The 23,593-nt window shown below is 35.9% G+C and overlaps 1 protein-coding gene across 4 annotated transcripts in view; it reads left to right on the top strand.

Moving 5' to 3' along the window:
- The window catches only part of PPP3CC (protein phosphatase 3 catalytic subunit gamma), a 99,413-nt gene that overhangs the window by 34,885 nt on the left and 40,935 nt on the right, over nt 1–23,593 (top strand). For all 4 annotated transcript variants that reach the window (XM_079926650.1, XM_079926649.1, XM_079926648.1 and 1 more), the window contains exons 2-4: nt 12,230–12,427; nt 12,763–12,887; nt 23,117–23,228. In XM_079926650.1, the coding sequence (XP_079782776.1) occupies nt 12,400–12,427; nt 12,763–12,887; nt 23,117–23,228 (265 nt within the window). In that variant the 5' untranslated portion in view covers nt 12,230–12,399. The remainder of the gene's footprint in view (nt 1–12,229; nt 12,428–12,762; nt 12,888–23,116; nt 23,229–23,593) is intronic.

Here is a 23,593-nt window from a genome sequence, read left to right as displayed (position 1 = left end):
GGGTCAGCTAGGCTCAAGTGTTTTTGCATTAAAAAGGTTTTTAAAAAATTATTGACGTATAATATACAAAAGTGCACAGATCCTAACTGTACAGCTTGATAAATTTTCACAAAGGAAACATACTTGTGTAGCCAGTATTCAAATCAAGAAAACACAACATTACCTACAGTAAGTGTTGAGGTAATTTTCTTTCAAGAAGGCTCTGTAGGTGATATATTTTCTGAGTCCCTTTGATTTTCTGAATGTCATTCTATGACCTTCACAGATAATATAAAGTATTTGGCTGAGTACAAAACTTACAAGTTACAACCTTTTCTCCTTAGAGTTCTACACATATTCCAGTGATGTTAGAAATCTAATATTCTAGAAAAAAAAACTGTAGACCATCATGATTTAAGTTTCTTCTTTATCCTTATAATTCAGAATTTTTTCAAGAATGTGCCTCTTGATTAGTTTTTCCTGAAATGCAGTGATTCAGTGTGTTTAAGCAAACCTTTCTATATAGCTCAGAAAAGTTTTCTAATTTGTTTTGAGTATTTTTCCTGTTACATTTTTTCTAGTTTAGTTTTTCAGGAATATCATTAACCTCTTATTTTGGCTCTCCATCCTCTATTCTCTGTATGTCATTGTCTCTCACCATTTTCATATTTGTCCTTTTCCTTTGTATTCCAAAAGAACTTTTCTAGTTTGTCTTACATATTATATACTTTATTTTTATCAGTTTCATTTCTGTTCTTTGCTCTCTCCTAGTGTTCTCCTAGAATTGTTACACAGTCAGTTCTGTTGTAATGATTGTCAAAATTCATTGAATTGTATGCTATGTAAAGATGATTAAGAAAAAAAGCATATATCTGATAAAGGACATACTCAGAATATATAAGAACTTTTATCAGTCAATGGAAAAAATATATTGAAGAATTTTTTTTTTTTTTTGCCGTACACGGGCCTCTCACCATTGTGGCCTCTCCCGTTGCGGAGCACAGGCTCCGGACGCACTGGCTCAGCGGCCATGGCTCACGGGCCCAGCCGCTCCGCGGCACGTGGGATCCTCCCTGACCGGGGCACGAACCCGTGTCCCCCGCATCAGCAGGCAGACTCTCAACCACTGCGCCACCAGGGAAGCCCCCTGAATAAATTGTTAAATGGACAAAAAATTGGTTGATTAGGCATGTCCCAAAAGGAAGATAGCCAGTAAACAAGTGGAAGCGTGCTCAGCATCACTATTCACCAATGAAATGTAAATTAGAACCACAAAGAGAAGTAGACACTCACTATAATGGAGTAAAATTTAAAAGTGACCAATACTAAGTGTTGGCAAGGAGTAACTGGAACCCTCACACCTTGCTGGTGTGGCTAAAATGGTATAAGACTTCAGTGAACTGTTTGATGAAACCTATGCCTACCCCCCTAACCTTGCATTCCCAATCCTGGGTAAAACGGGTGTTTACATCCACCATAAGACAGATAGAAGAATGTTCATAGCAACATTATTCATAGTGGCTCAGAATTGGAAAGGTTATCTAACACATTTTGCTGCCCCTAGCCTTATTAATGCAGTCGTGCTAAACATGTAGCAATCTGCTTTTAGTTTAATATGTGCTATTAATGAAAATTTATGTAGGGTATCCCCCCCCAATTTTCTAATTTTTGAAATGTTTTTCAAATTTCTTAAAACTTTTTTCTTTAAACTAGTTTGATTTTGGAGCACTAAAAGAAAATTTGTTGCACAGATAGCCTAGAGCACCAATTATAAAAATGCCAACTTTTGGTCTGCATTTAGCCCAAATACTCTTTTATTCTTGGATCATTCTTAAGTTTCATTAATTTTAACTGCTTTTTGAATCTTACACGTTACTTTCCCATTTGAATGGTGCATTTATTTATTTATTTATTGCTCACTGCACTAGTTGCTTGCTCAGATTAACTTGTTAATGCTGTTTCATTTTTTGAATAAATACTAAAGAGCAGTGCTGTTCAATATAACTTTCTGAACTGATAGAAATGTTGTGTATTTATGCTCTCCAATATGGCAGTCACTGAGCACATGAGGTTATTGAGCATTGAAATGTGGTCAGTGCAACTGAGGAACTAAATTTTAAATTTTATTTAATTTTAATTAATTTAAATTTAAGTCTAAATGGCCACATGTGGCTAGTAGCTACCTTATTAGACAGTGTAGCTCTAGAGTTAAGAAGGATGAATTGAGAAAAAGACAAGAATTTAGAATGATATGAAATTAGGAAAAAATGCATTTATCATTTAACTTAGAACATTGGTTCTCAATCTGCACATTAGGCTGCATGTTAGGATTACCTGGAGAGCTTTTTGAAACTACCAGTTTCTGGGACACTAATCTAAAACCAGTTGAATCCAGATTTCTAGAAATGGATGAGGGCATTATATTTTCAGAAACTTCCTAGGTTATGCTAATGTACAATTGGAGTTAAAAATCAGTAAATTATAGTAGTGCTTCTTAATGTGCACCTGAACATCTTGTTAAAATGCAGATTCTGATTTCAATATATCTGAGTTAGGCCAGGTATCCTGCACTTCTAACAAGCTCCTGGGTGATTCTGATATTTTTGATCCCCAGACTAAACTTTGAGGAGGAAAGAATTTTAGGATGAAAGGTTGAGCAGGAGTTTACCATATCTGAAATGAACATTTGGTGGCATAATTGTCGAATTCAACAGTTGATATCTGGCTCAGACTTAGTTTCTATATGTCTCAACAATGGTGTGTACATAATATATACCTCAAAGTACTTAATTAGAAATTGATGAAGAACCAAACCTTTTCTCTGATCAGTGTCTAGGGAAGAGGTTTTGTTTTGTTTTGTTTTGTTTGGATAAAATAGGGAAGAGCTCTCTGAAGAAGTAACATTTGAGCAGAGAATTGAGTAGAATGAAGGGGCTACCATGGCAGGTATGCAGTGGGCGTGAATGAGGTTCATGGCAACCAGCTCAACAGATAACCCAGCAGCTTTCACCACTGAAATAACAAAGATAAGAGTAGAAGTAAGTGAAATAGGGACCAGGAAAACAATAGAAAAGATTAACAGAATTAAGAATTGGTTTTTGAAATGATTAACATAATTGACAGACTTTAGACTGAGAATAAAAGAGAAAAGACAAATAAATAAGAAATGAAAAAAGGAGACATTACAACTGATGCCACAGAAATATAAAGGATTATAAGAGACTACTGTGAACAATTATCCACTACAAATTGGGTAGCCTAGAAGAAATGGATAAATTTCTAGACACATTTAACCTATGAAGGCTGAATTATGAAGAAGTGGAAAACTCTGAACAGACCAATAACAAATAAGGAGACTGAATCAGTAATCTAAAACCTCCCAACAAAGAAAAGCCCAAGACCAGATGGTTTCATTGGTGAAATCTATCAAACATTTAAAAAAAGAATTCATACCAATCCTTCTCAAACTCTTCCAAAAAATTGAGGGGGAGGGAATGCTCCCAAACTCATTTTTTTTGAGGCCAGCATTACTCTGATACAAAGGCCAGATAAGGAAACTATAAGAAAAGAAAACTGCAGACCAATATCCCTGATGAATAGAGATGCAAAACTTCTCAACAAAATATTAGCAAACCTAATTAACAGCATGTTAGAAAGATCATTCACCACAATCAAGTGATATTTATCCCTAGGATGCAAGGGTAATTCAACATATGCAAATCAACAAATGTGATATACATCACATTAATGGGATAAAAGATAAAAATCATATGATCATCTCAATAGATGCAAAAAAAGCATTTGACAAAATACAGCATCTTTTCTTGATAAATACACCCAACAAATTGCATATAGAAGGAACATACCTCAACTTAATAAAAGCCATATATGACCAGCCCACAGCCAACATCATATTCATCAATGAAAGGTTGAAAGCTTTTCGTCTAAGATCAGGAGTAAAATAAGGGTGCTTACTCTCACCTTTCTTATTCAACATAGTACTTGAAGTCCTAGCCAGAGCAATCAGGTAAGAAAATCAATCAATCCAGGTCAGAAAGTAAGATGTAAAATTGTCTTAGTTTGCAGATGACATGGTCTTACATAGAGAAAATCCTAAAGACTCCACCAAAACAAAAAACAAACAAACTGTTAGAACTAATAAACAAATTCAGTTGTTTGAGGATACAAAATCAACATACAGAAATAACTTGTGTTGCTATACACTAACAATGCAATATCTGAAAAAGAAATAAAACAATTCCATTTACAATAACATCAAAAACAATAAAATACTTAGGAATAAATTTAATCAAGGAGGTGAAAGATCTGTACACTGAAAACTACAAGATTTTGATGAAATTGAAGAAGACATAAACAAATGGAAAGACATTCTATATTCATAGATCAGAAGAATTAATATTTTTAAAATGTCTATACTACCCAAAGTTGTCTGGAGATTCAATCCAATTCCTATCAAAATGCCAATGGTTTTGGGCTTCCCTGGTGGCACAGTGGTTGAGAGTCCGCCTGCCGATGCAGGGGCATGGGTTCGTGCCCCGGTCCAGGAAGATCCCACATGCCGCGGAGCGGCTGGGCCCATGAACCATGGCCACTGAGCCTGCGCGTCCGGAGCCTGTGCCCCACAACAGGAGAGGCCACAACAGTGAGAGGCCCTCATACCGCAAAAAAAAAAAAAAAAAAAAAGCCAATGGTTTTTTTCACAGAAATAGAAAAAACAATCCTAAAGTTTGTGTGGAGCCACAAAAGACCCTGAATAACCAAAGCAATCTGGAGAAAGAAGAACAAAGTTTGAGGCATCATACGTCCTGATTTCAAACTATACTGCAAACCTCTAGTAGTCAAAACGGTATGGTATTGGCATAAAATAAAAACAGACACACAGGCCAATGGAACAGAATCAAGAGCTCAGAAATAAACCCTCACATATACAGTCAACTAATATTTGACAAGGGAGCCAAGAATATTCAATGAGGGAAAGGATAATCTTTTCAATAAGTGGTGTTGGGAAAGCTGTATAACTACAGTGCAGAAGAATGAAATTAGACCACTCACAAAAATTAACTCAAAATGGATTAAAGACTTAAACATAAGACCTGAAACTGTAAAACTCCTAGAAGGAAACATAGGGAAAAAGCTGTTTGACATTGGTCTTGGTGACAGTTTTGGGGGTATGACATCAAAAGCAAAAATAACTGGGACTACATCAAACTAAAAAACTTCTGCAGAGAAAAAGAAACCATCAACCAAGTGAAAAGGCAACCTACAGAATGGGAGAAAGTATTTATAAATCATATGTCTGATAAGAGGTTAATATCCAAAGTATATAATAAAATCATACAACTCAATAGCAAAAAACCCAAACAATCCAATTTAAAAATGGAAAGAGGAACTGAATAGACATTTTCCCAAAGGAGACATTACAGATGGCCAACAGGTACATGAAAAGGTGCTCAACATCACTAATCATCAGGGAAATGCAAATTAAAATCATAGCAAGATATCACCTCAGACCTGTTAGAATGACTGTTTTGTTTTGTTTTTTTTAATGTGGATACACTTAAAGTGGCCTTTTCTATCACCAATCATCTTTTTTTTTTTTTTTTTTTTTTGGCTGTACGCGGGCCTCTCGCCGTTGTGGCCTCTCCCGTTGCGGATCACAGGCTCCGGATGCGAAGGCTCAGCGGCCATGGCTCACGGACCCAGCCGCTCTGCGGCATGTGGGATCCTCCCGGACCGGGGCACGAACCCGTGTCCCCTGCATCGGCAGGCGGACTCCCAACCACTGCACCACCAGGGAAGCCCACCAATCATCTTTGAGTAACAAGAACCTCCTCTACTCTTAAAAAGAAGTACTGTAGTTTTATAACCCCTAAATGATCACATTTCTGGATAAATGGCCTTTTGATTCATAGTCAAAAAATATTTTTAACTCTATGCTCGTGTTTTGAGACCCTTTAATCCCTCTGTTAACCCTACTTTCTTGTTGGTAATGATTATAGTTTATAAAATAACATGCCTGTATTAAAAATGAAGGAACCAGGAACCCCAAGTGACAATATGAAGAAACCAATAAAGTAGTAACTTGAGCTCTGACACTACTGACATTTTGACTCTTTTATTTAAAAATGCCTATTTAATTTTTTGAACAAATAAAATGTCTGGAATTACTTATTAGCCTTGTAATCACTTGAGTACCTTTTCTTTGAAATTTGAAAAATTGTGCTAAGACATGATTTTGGAAGGATGACAGCTTTATAAATGGAGTATTTAGAGAGGCAACACACAGCCACAGAAATGAAGGGAAACTTCCATGTGTGGTGGTGAGTGGTTTATTTATAATTTGAAAGGATGCAAGAATTGAACCTCTGTGTTACAGTTCAAATACTTCATAGTTTAAAGCATGGATAAGATGTTAGAGGCTACAACTTCAGAGTCCAAGTGTTTAAGTTGTATTTCTTATTAATGAAATCCTGTGTGCCATTAAAGGCAGTTTGAAATGAACTTGTCAGAGATTTGGGTTTAGATTATCATCCACTGTGAAGTGAGAAGTGAAGCCAGTTGAATATCATCTTTTGTATACATTAGACATAAGACATAATAAAATCTCCAAACTTGGGCTTAGAGACATGTATATGCGTAGTATTTAAGTTTTGATTCTAGTCTTATTCTTTTTTTTTTTTTTTTTTTTGCGGTACGTGGGCCTCTCACTGTTGTGGCCTCTCCCGTTGCGGAGCATAGGCTCCAGACGCGCAGGCTCAGCGGCCATGGCTCACGGGCCCAGCCGCTCCGCAGCATGTGGGATCCTCCCGGACCGGGGCACAAACCCGTGTCCCCTGCATCGGCAGGCGGACTCTTAACCACTGCGCCACCAGGGAAGCCCTCTAGTCTTATTCTTGTTCCCCCAAATCCATGTTTATCCAAACCAGTGTTACCCAAAAGTATGGTCCGTGGACCAATGTCTGTCCACGAATTGTTACTAACTGCAGTAAATACAGAGAGTTAGCATTTAAAAACTTTTATAGCAGCTTGACATTGGCACAACATCTATGCATGTGATCATTTTTCTAGTAATTTATTTTTATTGCATTTTACAAAGTATAGTTTTCCACTTGTTGATGCTGGGGTGGGGGCAGTTCCACCAGACAGTTTACAAAGCACTACTCTAGATCCTCTATTTTTCACTCAGAAATTCTGAACTCCGTGTATTCATGTGGCCACATAGGGGCTGGGGCAAGGGACGTGAAGACCAGTAAACTATGACTATGTGATGACTGGGAATACAGGTGCTGATTATCTGAGATTAGTGAGCATGAGATTTGCCTGGGGTACTTGTTAACCATGCGGAGGTCTGTGTAGATCTCCAAAGATCCTGATTCCACACGTATGAGACCTAAGAATCTATGCTCTAAACAAATGCCTCTGATCAGTTGATTCTGATTAATTTTGTTTCTGGATACTTGAGAGTAAAAGGAAGCATTATTAATAATTACATCAGGACAAAATAAATAAACCAGGATACTCAGACATAATGGTCACTCTTGTCTGGGGCATATTTTTTTACACAGACGTTTAAAGTTTACTTGGAAAGTTTCTACTGTTTCCTTTCATTAGCAAACTTAGCTCGATTTCCTTTAGTCTTCTCTGGATTGTGGCTCTTCCCAGTCTTCTGTGAATCAATCTCAGCTAATGTATGTATAGAACTATCCAGTACAAGAAGGGAAATGGAATTCAGGACTCTAAACATAGCTAGGGGTAACTTAGAGGGTGGTAAGACCCACTCCTTTAAAGTTGAAGATTCTTTTATTCTGATTTGAAGGGTATTGATTTTTTAAATAACCTTTACCATTTATGATAAAACTCTCCAGAAAGTGGGCATAGAGGGAACCTACCTCAACATAATAAAGGCCATATACGACAGACCCACAGCAAACATCATTCTCAATGGTGAAAAACTGAAAGCATTTCCTCTAAGATCAGGAACAAGACAAGGATGTCCACTCTCACCACTATTATTCAACAGAGTTTTGGAAGTCCTAGCCACGGCAATCAGAGAAGAAAAAGAAATAAAAGGAATACAATTTGGAAAAGAAGAACTGTAACTGTTTACAGATGACATGATACTATACATAGAGAATCCTAAAAATGCCACCAGAAAACTACTAGAGCTAATCAATGAATTTGGTAAAGTTGCAGGATACAAAATTAATGCACAGAAATCTCTTGCATTCCTGTACACTAATGATGAAAAATCTGAAAGAGAAATTAAGGAAACACTCCCATTTACCACTGCAACAAAAAGAATAAAATACCTAGGAATAAACCTACCTAGGGAGACAAAAGACCTGTATGCAGAAAACTATGCGACACTGATGAAAGAAATTAAAGATGATACCAACAGATGGAGAGATATACCATGTTCTTGGATTGGAAGAAACAATATTGTGAAAATGACTACACTACCCAAAGCAATCTACAGATTCAATGCAATTCTTATCAAATTACCAATGGCATTTTTTACGGAACTAGAACAAAAAATCTTACAATTTGTATGGAGGCAAAAAAGACCCTGAATAGCCAAAGCAGTCCTGAGGGAGAAAAACAGAGCTGGAGGATCAGACTCCCTGAATTCAGACTGTACTACAAAGCTACAGTAATCAAGACAATATGGTACTGGCACAAAAACAGAAACATAGATCAATGGAACAAGATAGAAAGCCCAGAGATAAACCCACGCACCTATGGTCAACTAATCTATGACAAAGGAGGCACGGATATACAATGGAGAAAAGACAGTCTCTTCAATAAGTGGTGCTGGGAAAACTGGACAGCTGCATGTAAAAGAATGAAATTAGAACACTCCCTAACACCATGCACAAAAATAAACTCAAAATGGATTTGAGACCTAAATGTAAGACCGGACACTATAAAACTCTTAGAGGAAAACATAGGAAGAACACTCTTTGACATAAATCACAGCAAGATCTTTTTTGATCCACCTCCTAGAGTAATGGAAATAAAAACAAAAATAAGCAAATGGGACCTAATGAAACTTCAAAGCTTTTGCACAGCAAAGGAAACCATAAACAAGACGAAAAGACAACCCTCAGAATGGGAGAAAATATTTGCAAACAAATCAACGGACAAAGGATTAATCTCCAAAGTATATAAACAGCTCATGCAGCTCAATATTAAACAAATAAACAAGCTAATCCAAAAATGGGCAGAAGACCTAAATAGACATTTCTCCAAAGAAGACGTACAGATGGCCAAGAAGCACATGAAAAGCTTCTCAACATCACTAATTATTAGAGAAATGCAAATCAAAACTACAATGAGGTATCCCCTCACACCAGTTAGAAAGGGCATCATCAGAAAATCTACAAACAACAAATGCTGGAGGGGGTGTGGAGAAAAGGGAACCCTTTTGCATTGTTGGTGGGAATGTAAATTGATACAGCCACTATGGAGAATAGTATGGAGGTTCCTTAAAAAACTAAAAATAGAATTACCATACGATCCAGCAATCCCACTACTGGGCATATACCCAGAGAAAACCATAATTCAAAAAGACACATGCACCCCAATGTTCATTGCAGCACTGTTTACAATAGCCAGGTCATGGAAGCAACCTAAATGCCCATCGACATACGAGTGGATAAAGAAGTTGTGGTACATATATACACTGGAATATTACTCAGCCATAAAAAGGAATGAAATTAAGTCATTTGTTGAGACACGGATGGATCTAGAGACTGCCATACCAAGTGAAGTAAGTCAGAAAGAGAAAAACAAATATCGTATATTAACGCATGTATGTGGAACCTGGAAAAATGGGACAGATGAACCAGTTTGCAGGGCAGAAGTTTAGACACAGATGTAGAGAACAAACATATGGACACCAAGGGGGGAAAGCCGCAGTGGGGTGGGGGTGGTGGTGTGCTGAACTGGGCGATTGGGAGTGACATATATACACTGATGTGTATAAAATTGATGACTAATAACTTGCTGTATAAAAATAAAATAAAATTCAAAAATTAAAAAAAAAATAACCCTTACCTAAAAACTTAGGACTCTCCTGGAACTTTCTTTTATGCATGTTGTCCCAAGCCAATCTTAATTCCTCTTAGTGTTCCTGGCTCAGCTGTGTCCCATTTCTCTTAGCTAGGCATAATCCCCTTGATCCATTTCATCCTTACTTTCATTTAACTGACTTATTTACTTGTTTTAAATAAATTACAACTGAAGAATTTGAGAGAAAGAAAAAATATCTTTCTAAATTTCCTCCTCAGGAGCTCTTTAGGTTGTTGTCACCTTTACTTACGTGACTTTTATGATATATAAGAAAAACGGGTTTCCTGTTTTGTAAACTGTTCTCTGATTACAACTGAGGTTGGAGGAAAATGATTTTTATTAGTAAGTAATAATACTACTGGTAGAAGTCAAGTAATATCTGTGGATCTCTTGTCTCTCATACTACCTCTGTTATGATACATTTTTGTCAATTCCAACATATTTGATTTTGTATTATTTCATCTTGTTTTTGGTTTTTTTTTTTTTTTTTTGCGGTATGCGGGCCTCTCACTGTTGTGGCCTCTCCTGTTGCGGAGCACAGGCTCCAGACGCGCAGGCTCAGTGGCCATGGCTCATGGGCCCAGCTGCTCCGTGGCATGTGGGATCTTCCCGGACCGGGGCACAAACCCGTGTCCCCTGCATCGGCAGGTGGACTCTCAACCACTGCACCACCAGGGAAGCCCTGTTTTTAGTTTTTTGACCAATTTCTTTGATTTACAAAGTGGGCAATTAAAAACAATTTAGTAAAAATTTAAGTAAACTTGTTCAGGACTAACCTTCACCCTGTCTTATAGACTCACCAGATGAATGAATAAAAGACTCATCATAATATTTTATTTTTGTCTTATTTTAGATTTAGATTATCCTACTAAAATAGTATATTGATATTCCATATGAATTACACAAATTAAGACTAATTTGTCCTTTAAATTGAGACAGTTTTAAGAGGGAAAGGGGATGCTATTAACAGTTATACTAGGAGAGCAGCTGAAACCTAGGACTGTCCTGAGTAAACTGGGATGTGTATGGTCCCCATCTCAGGATAATATTTGCTGGTTGGATAGCTACTATGATATTTTCAATGGGCTTTGAATAGTCAAAATGAGTCAAATTATAGCTAAGAGCATTATAAAACTTACCATAGGATTTTCTTTACTTGTAAAAAATACAAAATGGAATGGCTAGATCAAGTCTAAAATTGTTTAAGTGCCTGTAGATTTCAACTTGGTTCTTAATAATACTTCCATAAAGCTAGAAGTAGAATAATCAGACAGTAACCACAAATTGAAATGAATCCCTCCTTTAAAACTTATGGTTTATAGACTTGTGGCTATTAGGTCACAGGGAATCTAAAGTAGACTACATTATAAGATAGGTAAAAGAAGAGGTGATAGCCAATTTTAAAATGTCAAAAATTTTTTTCTGTTCAAGTTGCTAATTTACCATGATGTTGTATATAAACTTTATATCCAGTGTACACTGAAGTTAGTTGTTAGAATTTCGAGATTAGAAAACACAGCTAGACCTCCCATACCTATTTTTCTCAAGTTTATGCTCTGTTACTAGAGCAAGTTATTCTGTGAAAGAGCTCCATCCTGTTAGTTGTGTTCTTGTTATTAGTAATATTTTAAGCAACTACCTTTTATTAATACATACGTATGTACATAAAAAACATCTGATTCCCCTGATCAGGAACTGAAGTCAAACTTCCAAGACATGGTTTCATTAGGTCTGTTCTTTGGAAGAAATAAATACCCTGTTAGTGTTGTGATTTATTTTCCTTCATTTTTTTAAACCATAGTTTCATTTTTAACACATTTTCCATAGATAAAAGATACTCATATCATCTAGTCCCTTGTCTCACTTTTAGCTTATCTACTGAATCAACTTCAAGTCTTTCATCTTTATATGTATAACATAATATATACACGCACACACACATATATCTTTTAAATGACTTTAACTGTGGCCTTTTAAAAAATTAGAATCGATCATCTATAATATATAGTATCTTCGATTTGTTTTCCTATGTAGTTCTCGTGCTGTGGATGTGAAATCGTGGTGATGCATTAGGTTTAATTTGTTACATAAAAGTAATGTGTTTATGGTTTTTCTCTATACCTTTAACTGTTAAAAAATTTTTTTTCTCTCTTCCTAGCTGTCCCTTTTCCTCCAACACAGCGGCTTACTTTGAAGGAAGTATTTGAGAATGGGAAACCTAAAATTGATGTTTTGAAAAACCATTTGGTGAAGGAAGGGCGACTGGAAGAGGAAGTAGCCTTAAAGATAATCAATGATGGGGCTGCCATCCTGAGACAAGAGAAGACTATGATAGAAGTAGATGCTCCAATCACAGGTATGAGAAGTATTCGCATGGTGGTACTTAGATTTGAGCTAATTTGAGAAGTGATTACAAATAACCAACTAAAATGTGTGATCATTATTCTAGGAATTGTGAGCAGTCTTAGGGTTGTTTAGTATGTGTTATTCATTGAAGAAATACAATTTAAAATGTCTAATATTTCCAGTAGGACTATTTCGTATTGATAGATTGCCTGCAATTATCGAGCAGTCCAGTCAAAAGCTAGACTGATTTAAGTTAAAAGTTAAACTGTGGTCCTATTGGTGTAATGCCCTTTCTCTTCTAAGACATAATTTTTCACCTCACCCTAGGTCTGTTTTTTTTCCTAGTATGTGGTGACATTCATGGACAGTTTTTTGACCTGATGAAGTTGTTTGAAGTTGGAGGATCACCTAGTAATACACGCTACCTCTTTCTGGGTGACTATGTGGACAGAGGCTATTTCAGTATAGAGGTAAATATTAAACTGGTGTGTTGGAACTATCATATTATCTTTTTAAAAAAATTTCTTTCCATTCTTCAGTAGAAGAAATTAAAATGAGAACACACTGGCAGAATTTATAAACTTTGTTACTTTCAATAATTAAAGTGATAGAGATACGTTTTAATTGATATAAAAAGAACTATTCCTTTTATTAGCCAGTAAAAATCTGACATATAGAAGGCTATGTTAACCCTGCTTTGCAAATAACTTAAGTGTTTACCAGCCTTTCCTCTTTGTAGATAGTGTACAGGCTGTATATAAATGATATAAATTGCTGTTCACCCTAAGTGGGGTTTGGATTAGCTCACCTTAATTATAAAACTATAAGCTGCTGAGCTACATTGAACGCTTAGATTAACTGCCAATGCTGAATAATCGGGCACTTAGCCTCTTGTAGGAATAATTTATGATACTGTTACACATAGGAAGTACATGTTCATTGAAGGAAAAAATGATTACAGTTAATGAAGTTAATGAAAACTCACAATTTATATATTTTGAAAATTGTATGATGACAGGAAAATGGTTAGATTTAAAACAAAGTATAAGTTTTTATGTACAAAAGATAAAACTATTTCAAAACCTAACAGAATGACTTGAGTACAGTGGAACCACAGTACATTCATATTTAATGTCCGTTGATTCAGCTGTACATGCTTGGCAAATAAAAGAGAAGTAACTTTTGAAATAGTGCAGGTAATCAAATTTATAATATCCCCAGAATAAGCATGAGATGAGAAATTGAGTCTGCTTGCTGTTCTTGCAATCTTTAGTTCTGCCTCTCCCTCGTAGTGTGGGACCCTCACTGTACTATGTGGTTAAAGGTTTATTGTTCATGCAGCATCACTCCTAAATACAAGTCAACCCTCTCACCTGGTACTCAACCAAAAAAGCAGCTGTGATACTAAAGCTGCCAGAAAAATAAACAACAAGAGAAATATATCTTACTCTTTAGTTAGATAGATAGTCTAAGTGCATGAATCAGAAAAGTTCAGTGTTATCTTGCCAGTGTCTCAAATTCATTTAGTGTCATCTATGAGTTCGAAAGTTAATGACAGAAGCTAAGGAAATAAGCACATTCTCCCTGCTGCTCAGTAATTTCCCAAGATTTCTAAATAGGTACCTGGGATGGGTGGAGATCATACTTGCAGAGTGTAACATTAAAAGCTTCCCATATTCCTATCCACATCCTATTTTAATAGACAGTATGTCAAAAGTATGGGTGTTTGAAAGACTCACTGAATGCTTAGTTCTTTGTGTTTAGTAGCATGAGGAAGTTTTAGAGGCTGAAGAAAAGAATACGGAACTTACTGAATTTGTAATTAATTTTATTTAATGAAATAACTTTTTAAAAAAATTTTATTTATTTATTTTTATTTTTGGCTGTGTTGGGTCTTCGTTTCTGTGCTTTGGCTTCCTCTAGTTGCGGCAAGCGGGGGCCACTCTACATCGCGGTTCGCAGGCCTCTCACTGTCGCGGCGTCTCTTGTTGTGGAGCACAAGCTCCAGACGCACAGGCTCAGTAGTTGTGGCTCATGGGCCCAGTTGCTCCGCGGCATGTGGGATCTTCCCAGACCAGGACTCGAACCCGTGTCCCCTGCATTGGCAGGCAGATTCTCAACTACTGCGCCTCCAGGGAAGCCCAGAAATAACTTTTTAAAAGGATAAATATTGTGCCAAATCATCCTCTGATTACATACTTTAAAAATAGTTTCAATGCATCAGTATATTCACAATACACACACACACACACACACACACACACACACAGACCCACGATGAGTTTTGTACACATATGCCATATTCAGAATATTTTGTGTTAACATATTTTTTCTGTCACTCATCAACAAATGTTTCCTGAGTGCCAACTTTATGGCAGGCTCTGAGCATCAAATAATGAGTAGGATTCATGGTCTCTATGGGAGCTGACAGTCTAATAGAAAAGATTACTTATGAATAGATCGCTCAGTATGATATGAAAATATTTATTTATTTTAATATTTATTTATGTATTTTGGCTGTGCCGGGTCTTTGTTGCAGCACGCGGTATCTTTTAGTTGTGGCATGCAGACTTCTTAGTTGCAGCATGTGGGTTCTCAGTTGTAGCGTGTGAACTCTTAGTTGCGGCATGCATACGGGATCTAGTTCCCTGACCAGGGGTTGAACCCCAGCCCCCTGCCTTGCGAGCATGGAGTCTTACCCACTGAACCACCAGGGAAGTCCCCAAAAGTACTTATTTAATTATTAGCAATATTCTTCATATTAGGACTGAGCACAGTGCCTGACACATAGTAGGCACTCAATATTTGTTGACTGAATGAATGTTAATAAATCATAGTTTATATTTGGCTTTATCATGCTATTTGATGTTTGGCTAACAAAGCGTTTTTCTGGAACAGCTTAAGAGATAAATGAATCAAAACTTTAAATTGACAATGCTGTATTATACCAGTTTTAAAACTGAACTGTAGGATATATCTCATGTTTGTTGGAAGCCACTTATAGACCACTAAGATTATATAGATTTCTGTAAGCTACAACTTAGTCTAACATGATACAAGTATATACTTGAACAATAAATTTTTATCAATGTGCTTGATAAGCATGAGTGGTGATGTTTTTGTCAAACAGATGAAAATAAGGTGATGGTGTCCCTATTATAATTTTTTGTTATAAAGAGTCATTTTTTTGTAGAAAAATTGGGAAATGCAGAATCTAAGAAAAAAATTCTTACAAATAAAGTTATAAATGAATTATAATGAAATTACTGTTAACATTTTGTTGTATTTCCTCACAGTCTTTTTCTTCTTTTACATGTGTATATTTTTTAAAGAAAGTTGAGATCGTTGTGTGCATTCTCTTTTGTAGTCTTTCCCCCCCACTCATCATTGTCTTGAGAGCACTTTTCTCTATCATTAAAATTTCTCCAAAAGTATGATTAGTGGTATAAATACCGTAGTTTATTTCACCATTTCTCTTTGGATAATTTGGTTTGTAGCAGGTACTGCTTATTTGCCTACCTTTTCTCTCCTCCTTCCTTACTATCAAATCCCTGTTTTGTTCAGATAAATAGGATTGGGGGTTGTCAGGGATAACTAAATAGGTACCTGGGATGGGTGGAGATCATACTTGCAGATTGTAACATTGCACACTCTACCTATTTAAAAGTTCTCAGGGAGAACTTTTAATTTCAGAGAGGGAAGGCCCTTATCCCAGCCCAAGGGAATGAATTCTGGTTGGTTTGAACTAGTCATGGCAATCCATTCCCTGTTACCAGTGACTAGTCCAGGGTAAACATGAGATCCTCTTTTGCCCAGTAATATATAAAGGGACTTCTGCATGTTGTGTTGTCATTGTTATTTGTGTGTGTTGTTTTGAAATTTTTTCTTTCCAGATGAAAAGACTCTTGCAAGGTGAAAGCTTTTGGACCCCCATTCCCCTATGTCATGTCAAATGTGGGTGTGTGTACTGTAGCAGCCATTTTGTGACCATGAGGAGGTGCTATAACTAAGAATGAAAAGCAGACCTGCTGTGAATAGCAGATCAAAGAGGGAGAGGGGGCATGATTTCTTGGTGAAGATGTTGAGCTGGTACACTAAACCTAGACATCTTGCCTCCAGACTGTTTGTTTTCTGAGATGTTTAAATGTCTTTATGGCTTAAGCAGCAGTTAATTGGATATTGTATCACTTGTACTGTAAGTGGTACAACGTTGTTTTCCAGTTGTTTCCATTCTGCATATTGCTGCAATTAACATCTTTTTGAATACATCTTTAATAGCATTTCTGATATTTCCTTAGGTTGGATTCTTATAATAGAATGAGTATTTTTAAGAGTGTGAGCATTTCTAAGACTTTTGATATGTATTGCCAAATCGTTTTCACAGAACTTTATTTTCTCTTCCATACTTAATAATTTCTCTTTCCTTGAGCCTGTATGAGAGAATCAAGGCATGATGATATTTTTTTTTTTCCATGCCCAGAGCAAGCATTGATCTTTCCTGAAGCAACATGGGCTTTGGTAGTACACCAGGGACTGGTCCAAATGTGACTGATAAAACAGAATAGTAAAGTTTCACTTTTGTCTGAGCCTTTTGATATTCCTTCTTCATTTGCACCCATTATAAAGTACTTCCTCTGTGGTAGGGGAAGCTAAATTTTAGTTTCCTTTCATTGATTTTATAATAAGAGAAAGGATTAAAGGGAACCTTTTCAGCATAGGATGTGTTGTACTAAATGCACAGGAGCCACCAAAGAGAAAATGTTATCAGATGTTTAGGTGATGTAAATGTTATCAGACGGACAACTAATGAACAGTTGTTGACATATAGAAATGATTCTTGAGATGGAGTAAAAATTCTGTTCACATAGGAATACAAAGAGTATCGAACAGATTTTTTGATAATCATGACCTTTAATTGATGTGTACAAGATAATTGTACAGTTGCATACTGATGTATAATACGAGGAAATAAAACTTGAGATTAGAGGCTGAGAAGTATATCAACCAAATTACATTGTAGTGTGGATGGGCATTATAACTCATTACTTCAAAAAGTTTAGTTGATCGTTACAGGAGGCAGAGATAAAGACCAAATAATTCAAAAGATATATCATGTTCTTGGTTGGGAAAGGTAAGTAGGAAGAGAGAAAGTGCTTTCTATGTTTATATATGAATTTAATGTACTTTTTCCTTGGAATATTTTGTGAAATTTGAAATATTATGTTGAAAACAAAAGTCAACCCAAAAAAGGAAAAAGCCATCCAATTATATTCGTATGTGTCTATATATTTACATTTTATAAAGTTTATTTTGCAAGGTGTGTCTCAAAATGTACATTATTTTGATCCAACAATTTCATTTTTGAGAAACTATACTGCAGATGTACTCATAATTATGTACAATGACATATGAATGGTTTGTCACAATAATTGAGAAGTTCTACTGGCATTTAATGAGCAGGGTTCAGGAATACAAAACATCCTGCAACAAAGAATTATGCTTGTTAATAGTACCTAAGTTGAGAGGCATTGTTAAATTCTGGGGATGCGGAGATAAACAAGCAAAGCCAAGTCCTTTATTATTTTGTTTGTTTTTTTTAATATTTATTTATTTATTTGGTTGCACCGGGTCTTAGTTGTGTCAGGTGGGCTCCTTAGTTGCGGCAGTCAGGCTTCTTAGTTGTGGCATGCATGTGGGATCTAGTTCCTGACCAGAGATCGAACTCGGGCCCCCTGCATTGGGAGTGCGGAATCTTAACCACTGCGACACCAGGGAAGTCCCTACTGTGTTTCCTAGTGAGAGAGATGGCATCTTATATTTGCTTAGTGTCTATGAAAATCAAATCAGAGTAAGGGACAAAAGGGGGACAGGAGTAGCTAATTTAGTTGGAGATCAGGGAAGTCCTATCTGAAGAGGTAATATTTGAACAAAAACTTGAATGACCTGAGGGAATGAGCCATGCGTAGATGGAGGGGTGGGGTGAGTACATCTCAGGCAAAGGGCATATCAAGTGTAAAAGCTCTGAGGAAGGAGCAAGCCTAAGGCAGCCCAGGAATAGAAACAAGGTCAGTGTGGCTAGACAGAATGAGTAAGGGGACAATGTAGACAGTGTATCAGAGACATAGGCAGGGTTTACATGATGTCAGGCCTTGCAAACCATGGTAGAGTTTGGGTTTTATTCTGAATGCAGTGGGAAGCCATTAGAGCTTTTTTGTTTGTTTATTTGTTTGTTAAGCATGGAAGTGACATATTCACATTTATTTATGTTTTAAAACAATTACTCTGGCTGTTACGTGGTGGACTGACTATGGGAGCCCAGAAAGACTAGTTAGTAATCTTATCCAGTAAGCATAGGCAGGAGATGTTGGTGACTTAGAGTAGGCATTTTGAGAAGCATTTGGATTCAGGATTTTGAAGTCTTTCCTTTCAAAAAGGAGGGAAGTCTTGGTTGAATTAAGCTCTTAAGGTCATGGCACATTTATTACTAGTCTTTTCTAAGTCCCTCTATTGTTTTGTTTTGTTTTTCTTATCTGTGACCTCTATTTTCCTTACTCCCTCTCCCAACTATACATGTTGCTATTGTATTTAGTATATGCCTCAGAATACATATATTATTAATTTTTTAATATATAACGTTTTGGTGGGAAAAATATTTTAATTTTACATAAATGTTATGGTGCTATTCAGTCGTTCTCAAACTTTAGCATGCATCATAATTACCTGGAGGGCTTGTTCAAAAACAGATTGCTGGAGCCCACCCAGAATTTCTGATTCTTTAGGTCTGGAATAGACCCTGAGAATGTATATTCTAACAAGTTCCTGTGTGATGCTGATGTACCACACTTTGATATGAATGTGGCCACCCTGAGAATCACTGCTGTAGCTGTCTTTCTGTTGATTTTTGTTTTTACATGTCAGTATGTTTTTAAGATCTATCTGGGTTTCTGTCTGCTCCATAGTATCCCATAGTATACATCTATGACATTTTAGTTCTCTGTTCTCAGTGGTGGACACTAGGTTGCCTCCAGTTTCTTTCTATCATGAACACTGCTGTGAAGCACACCCTTATATAAATCCACTTATGGTCCCATGTTTTAGTTTCTCTATGGTTTATGAACAAGAGTGGGATTGCTAGGGAAAAGGGTACCTACCTTCATATAACACTTGAACTGATTATTGTAGATCAGTCTTCAGAACAGCTGTACCAGTTTATACTCCTACCAGTAGCACCTAAGAGTTGATATTTCCTCCTGTCCCTCTTCCAGAATTTGGTTTTATCTCATTTTCTAATATTTACCAAAATGATAAAGTAGTATCTTATTGTCATTTCAATTAATATTTCTTTAATTACTAATGACACTGAGCATCTTCTCATATATTAGCCATTCCACCCATACAATCACTGTTAAGAGTTTCTTGTATGACATTTCAGAGATAGGTTAAGCATATACAAACATATTTGCATATCTGTTTTAAAAAATAAATGTACTTATTAAGGTACATTGCCCTTTAAGTGCTGCTTTATCTGGGTCCCACAGATTTTGACATGTATTGTTTTTATTATCATTCAGCATTTTTTAAAGAATTATCTTTAAACCCTAAGACAATGAAGCAGTATGTTTTTTGTTTCCAGTCATGTGGGATTTTTTTAGAGTTAGTATTTTGTTACTGATTCTAATTAGCATAATTTAATTAGAGAACATAATCTGAATAATATTCATTCTTTGGAATTTATTGAGACTCCCTTTGGAATTTATTGTGGTACCCAGTAGATTTTTGTGACTATCCCATATATACTTGAAAATAATGCATTCTGTACTTGTTCACTTGTTCTCTATAAGTTTGATTATTTTTGTTTGCTTGAACTATGATTTTTTGGGTCTGCGTCAAAATCTCCAGTTACAGTTATTGATTTATCTGTTTCTCACAATAGTTCTGTCAATTTTTGCTTATGTTTTGAAGCTGTATATGAATGAGATATGTATATTTTATGATTAGACTATACGATTGATTTTCATTATTCACGGATTCTGTATTTGTATATATGCCTCCCTACTAAAATTTATTTGTAATCCCCAAATCAATACACATAGTGATTTTGAGGTCCTAGGCCCTCTCAGCAGAAGGATCTAGGAGATATATATATGTATGCATATATATATATATACACGCATATGTATATATATGTACACACACTATATATATATATATATATATATATATGTAGCTTGGTTATATATAGCGTGTGTGTATATATATATATATTATATATTATATACATATATAACTTGGGTTAGTTCTCCCCCATCCCATCCCTTTCTTTGTTACTTTGTTATCCATTTATAATACAGTTAGGCTCATTTGTTACTGTTCATATTATATTTGGGGTTTCTATCACATGCTGGTTGATTTAAATACTTATTTTGAGTAATTTTAATACCCAAATAATTTTAATTACTGTGGTTCTAGAGGTCAAACCTATCTGAAGAGGTATGCTTTGAGAAGTGTCACTCCGGCCTCATCCCTCCTAACCTGTTCCCAGTCCCCACTTCTTTCCACCCATTTCCTCTATGCCTGCTCTAGGTAACCAGTCTCTTTAGTTTATGATTTATCTTTCCCTTATTTCTTATGCACAAATGAGCAGCTAATATATGTTTTTCTTATACCCCTTCTTTATTACATAAACAGTAGCATACTGTAGATACTCTTTCATTTTGCTTTTTTCTTAACAGTGTATCCTAGAAATTGCCCCAAATAAGTTTATAGAGAGATCTTTCTCATGTTTTTTTTCATAGCTTCATAGTACTTCATTGTGTGGATGTATCATAATTTGCTCAGCCTCTCTCCTTTGTATGGTCATTTAGGTTGTTTCAAATACTTTGCTATTACAAACAACACTGCAGCCTGTGTGTATGTATTTTCTTATTGTTGGAAGTGTATCTTCAGGGTAGGCTCCTAGATGTGGTCAAAAGTTAAATGTATATGTGGTTTTGTCAGTTTTTGCCGAATTGTTTTATACCATGCAAATTATTTTTATGTAGCCAGATTTACCCATCTTTTCTTTTCTTGCCTTTGAACTTTTAGTCATTAGTTTTAAAGTTTTTCCGTACACTAAAGCTAAAGAAAACTCACCTCATGTTTTCTTCTAGAACTTGTATGGTTGCATTTTGATATTTAGATCCCTTATCCATTTGTTATTCATTATGTGAGATATGGTTCTAATTTTTTTTTTGAAATAGCACCAGTTGTCCCAGAGACATTTCTTAAGAAGCTCATCATTTCTCCAGTGATTTAGGGTGCCCACCTTTCTTATATCTCAAATTTTTATATGTACGTGCATTAATTTCTGACCCATTTTATTCCACTGGTATATTTATCTACATATAGTGCCAGGACCACTATTTTAATTTAGGAAGTTTATAGTATGTTTTAACCATCTTTTTCAGTGTTTTTCTGGCTGTTTCCTGGCTGTTCTTACATGTTTATTTTGCCATATAAATTTTATTATCAACTTGTCTAACTCCATAAAATAGCTTATGGTATTTTTATTGGAAATGTAATGGGTTTATAAACTAGGAAAAACTATAATCTTTTCTTTTTTCTTTTTTTTGGCTGCACTGTGCAGCATGTGGGATCTTAGTTCCCCGACCAGGGATAGAACCCTCGCCCCCTGCAGTGGGAGCGCAGAGGCTTAACCACTGGACCGCCAGGGAAGTCCCAAGAACTGTAATCTTTTAATGCTGAATCATCCTATCCAAAAACAGGGAATATCTTTCCATTTGTTCATGTCTACTTTTGTGTCTTTCAGGAGTGTTTTTTTAACTTTTTCCTGGTATGAGTTTTATACATTTCTTGTTAAATTTATTCCTATGTAGTTAATCTTCTTTGCTGCTATTGTAAATGGAGTTTTGTCTAGCATTGTGTCCCACTTATTGTTTGTGTATATGAAGGCTATTTTGTGTGTTAATTTTATATCCTTGCATGTTACTGAATTTTTTATTAGTTTAGTTAGTTGTATCATTGATTCTTCTGGAGTTTATCAGGTATGCTATTATATCATCTGCAAATACAGATAGTTTTTGTTTTTCTTTACTCATTGTTAAGCCTCTAACTGATTTGTCTAATTCAGTTGGCTAATACCTCTAGTACAGTGTTGAATAGTAGTGGTATTAGTGGATATCCTTGCCTTGTTCCTGATTTTAGTGGAAATGTCTCTACTGTTTCTCCACTAAATAAAATACAGGTTTTAGGACTAAGGTATGTGTGTGGGTGACTTTATTGTAGAGATCTAGATATTTGGATGGAACATGGGAACAGAAATTAAGAGATTTCTATGAAGGCTACGCTCTTAACGTTCTTTCAAATTCTAGGGCAGGGAGTTCCCTGGAGGTCTAGTGGTTGGGACTCTGTGCTTCCACTTCAGGGGGCACGGGTTCAATCCCTGGTCGGGGAACTAAGATCCCACATGCCATGTGGCACAGCCACAAAAAAAAAAAAAAACCCACAAAACCAAAAACAACAAAAAAGACAAATTCTAGGGCAACAACACAACACACTCAAAAGCTGGAATTCTTCATGTTTCAACTTGGGAATATCAAAGAGATACGCCATTATAGCAAGTCATTTGAATTTGTATAAATTGTCTTTATGTGTTATTGTGTTCAAAAATAAAAGTTTTATCCTTGTGTTTGTCTTGTAGTGTGTGCTGTTTTTATGGAGTTTAAAGATTAATCATCCCAAAACATTGTTTCTGCTTCGAGGAAATCATGAATGCAGGCATCTTACAGAATATTTCACCTTCAAACAGGAATGTAAGTATAATCACTCCTCCAGAACTTTTTAAGTTATCCTTTAGCCAGTCCCAGCGAATTAAACACAAAGAAAAGAAACTAATGGACCTCAAATGCTTCCTGTTCTGTTTTTGTTTTTGTTTTGTTTTGTTTTCTGGTGAGAACCTAGATTCCACTTTTTAACACTTGTTTTGAAAATAACTTTTGAGTATCCCCCTGGGTCTATAAGTAATACATTTAGGATATTTGGAAAACGTTAAAAAGTCCAAAGATATAAATTGTCCACAATTACACCACTTAAAATTAATCACTATTATCTCACTATTTGGTATATAGTCTTCTATTCTTTTCTGTATACATAAAAACCTATCATTGGGCTTCCTTGG

This window comes from Stenella coeruleoalba (genome assembly GCF_951394435.1).
Source record: "Stenella coeruleoalba genome assembly, chromosome: 7".
NCBI lineage: Eukaryota > Metazoa > Chordata > Mammalia > Artiodactyla > Delphinidae > Stenella > Stenella coeruleoalba.
This window is presented reverse-complemented; position numbering and strand designations above follow the sequence as displayed.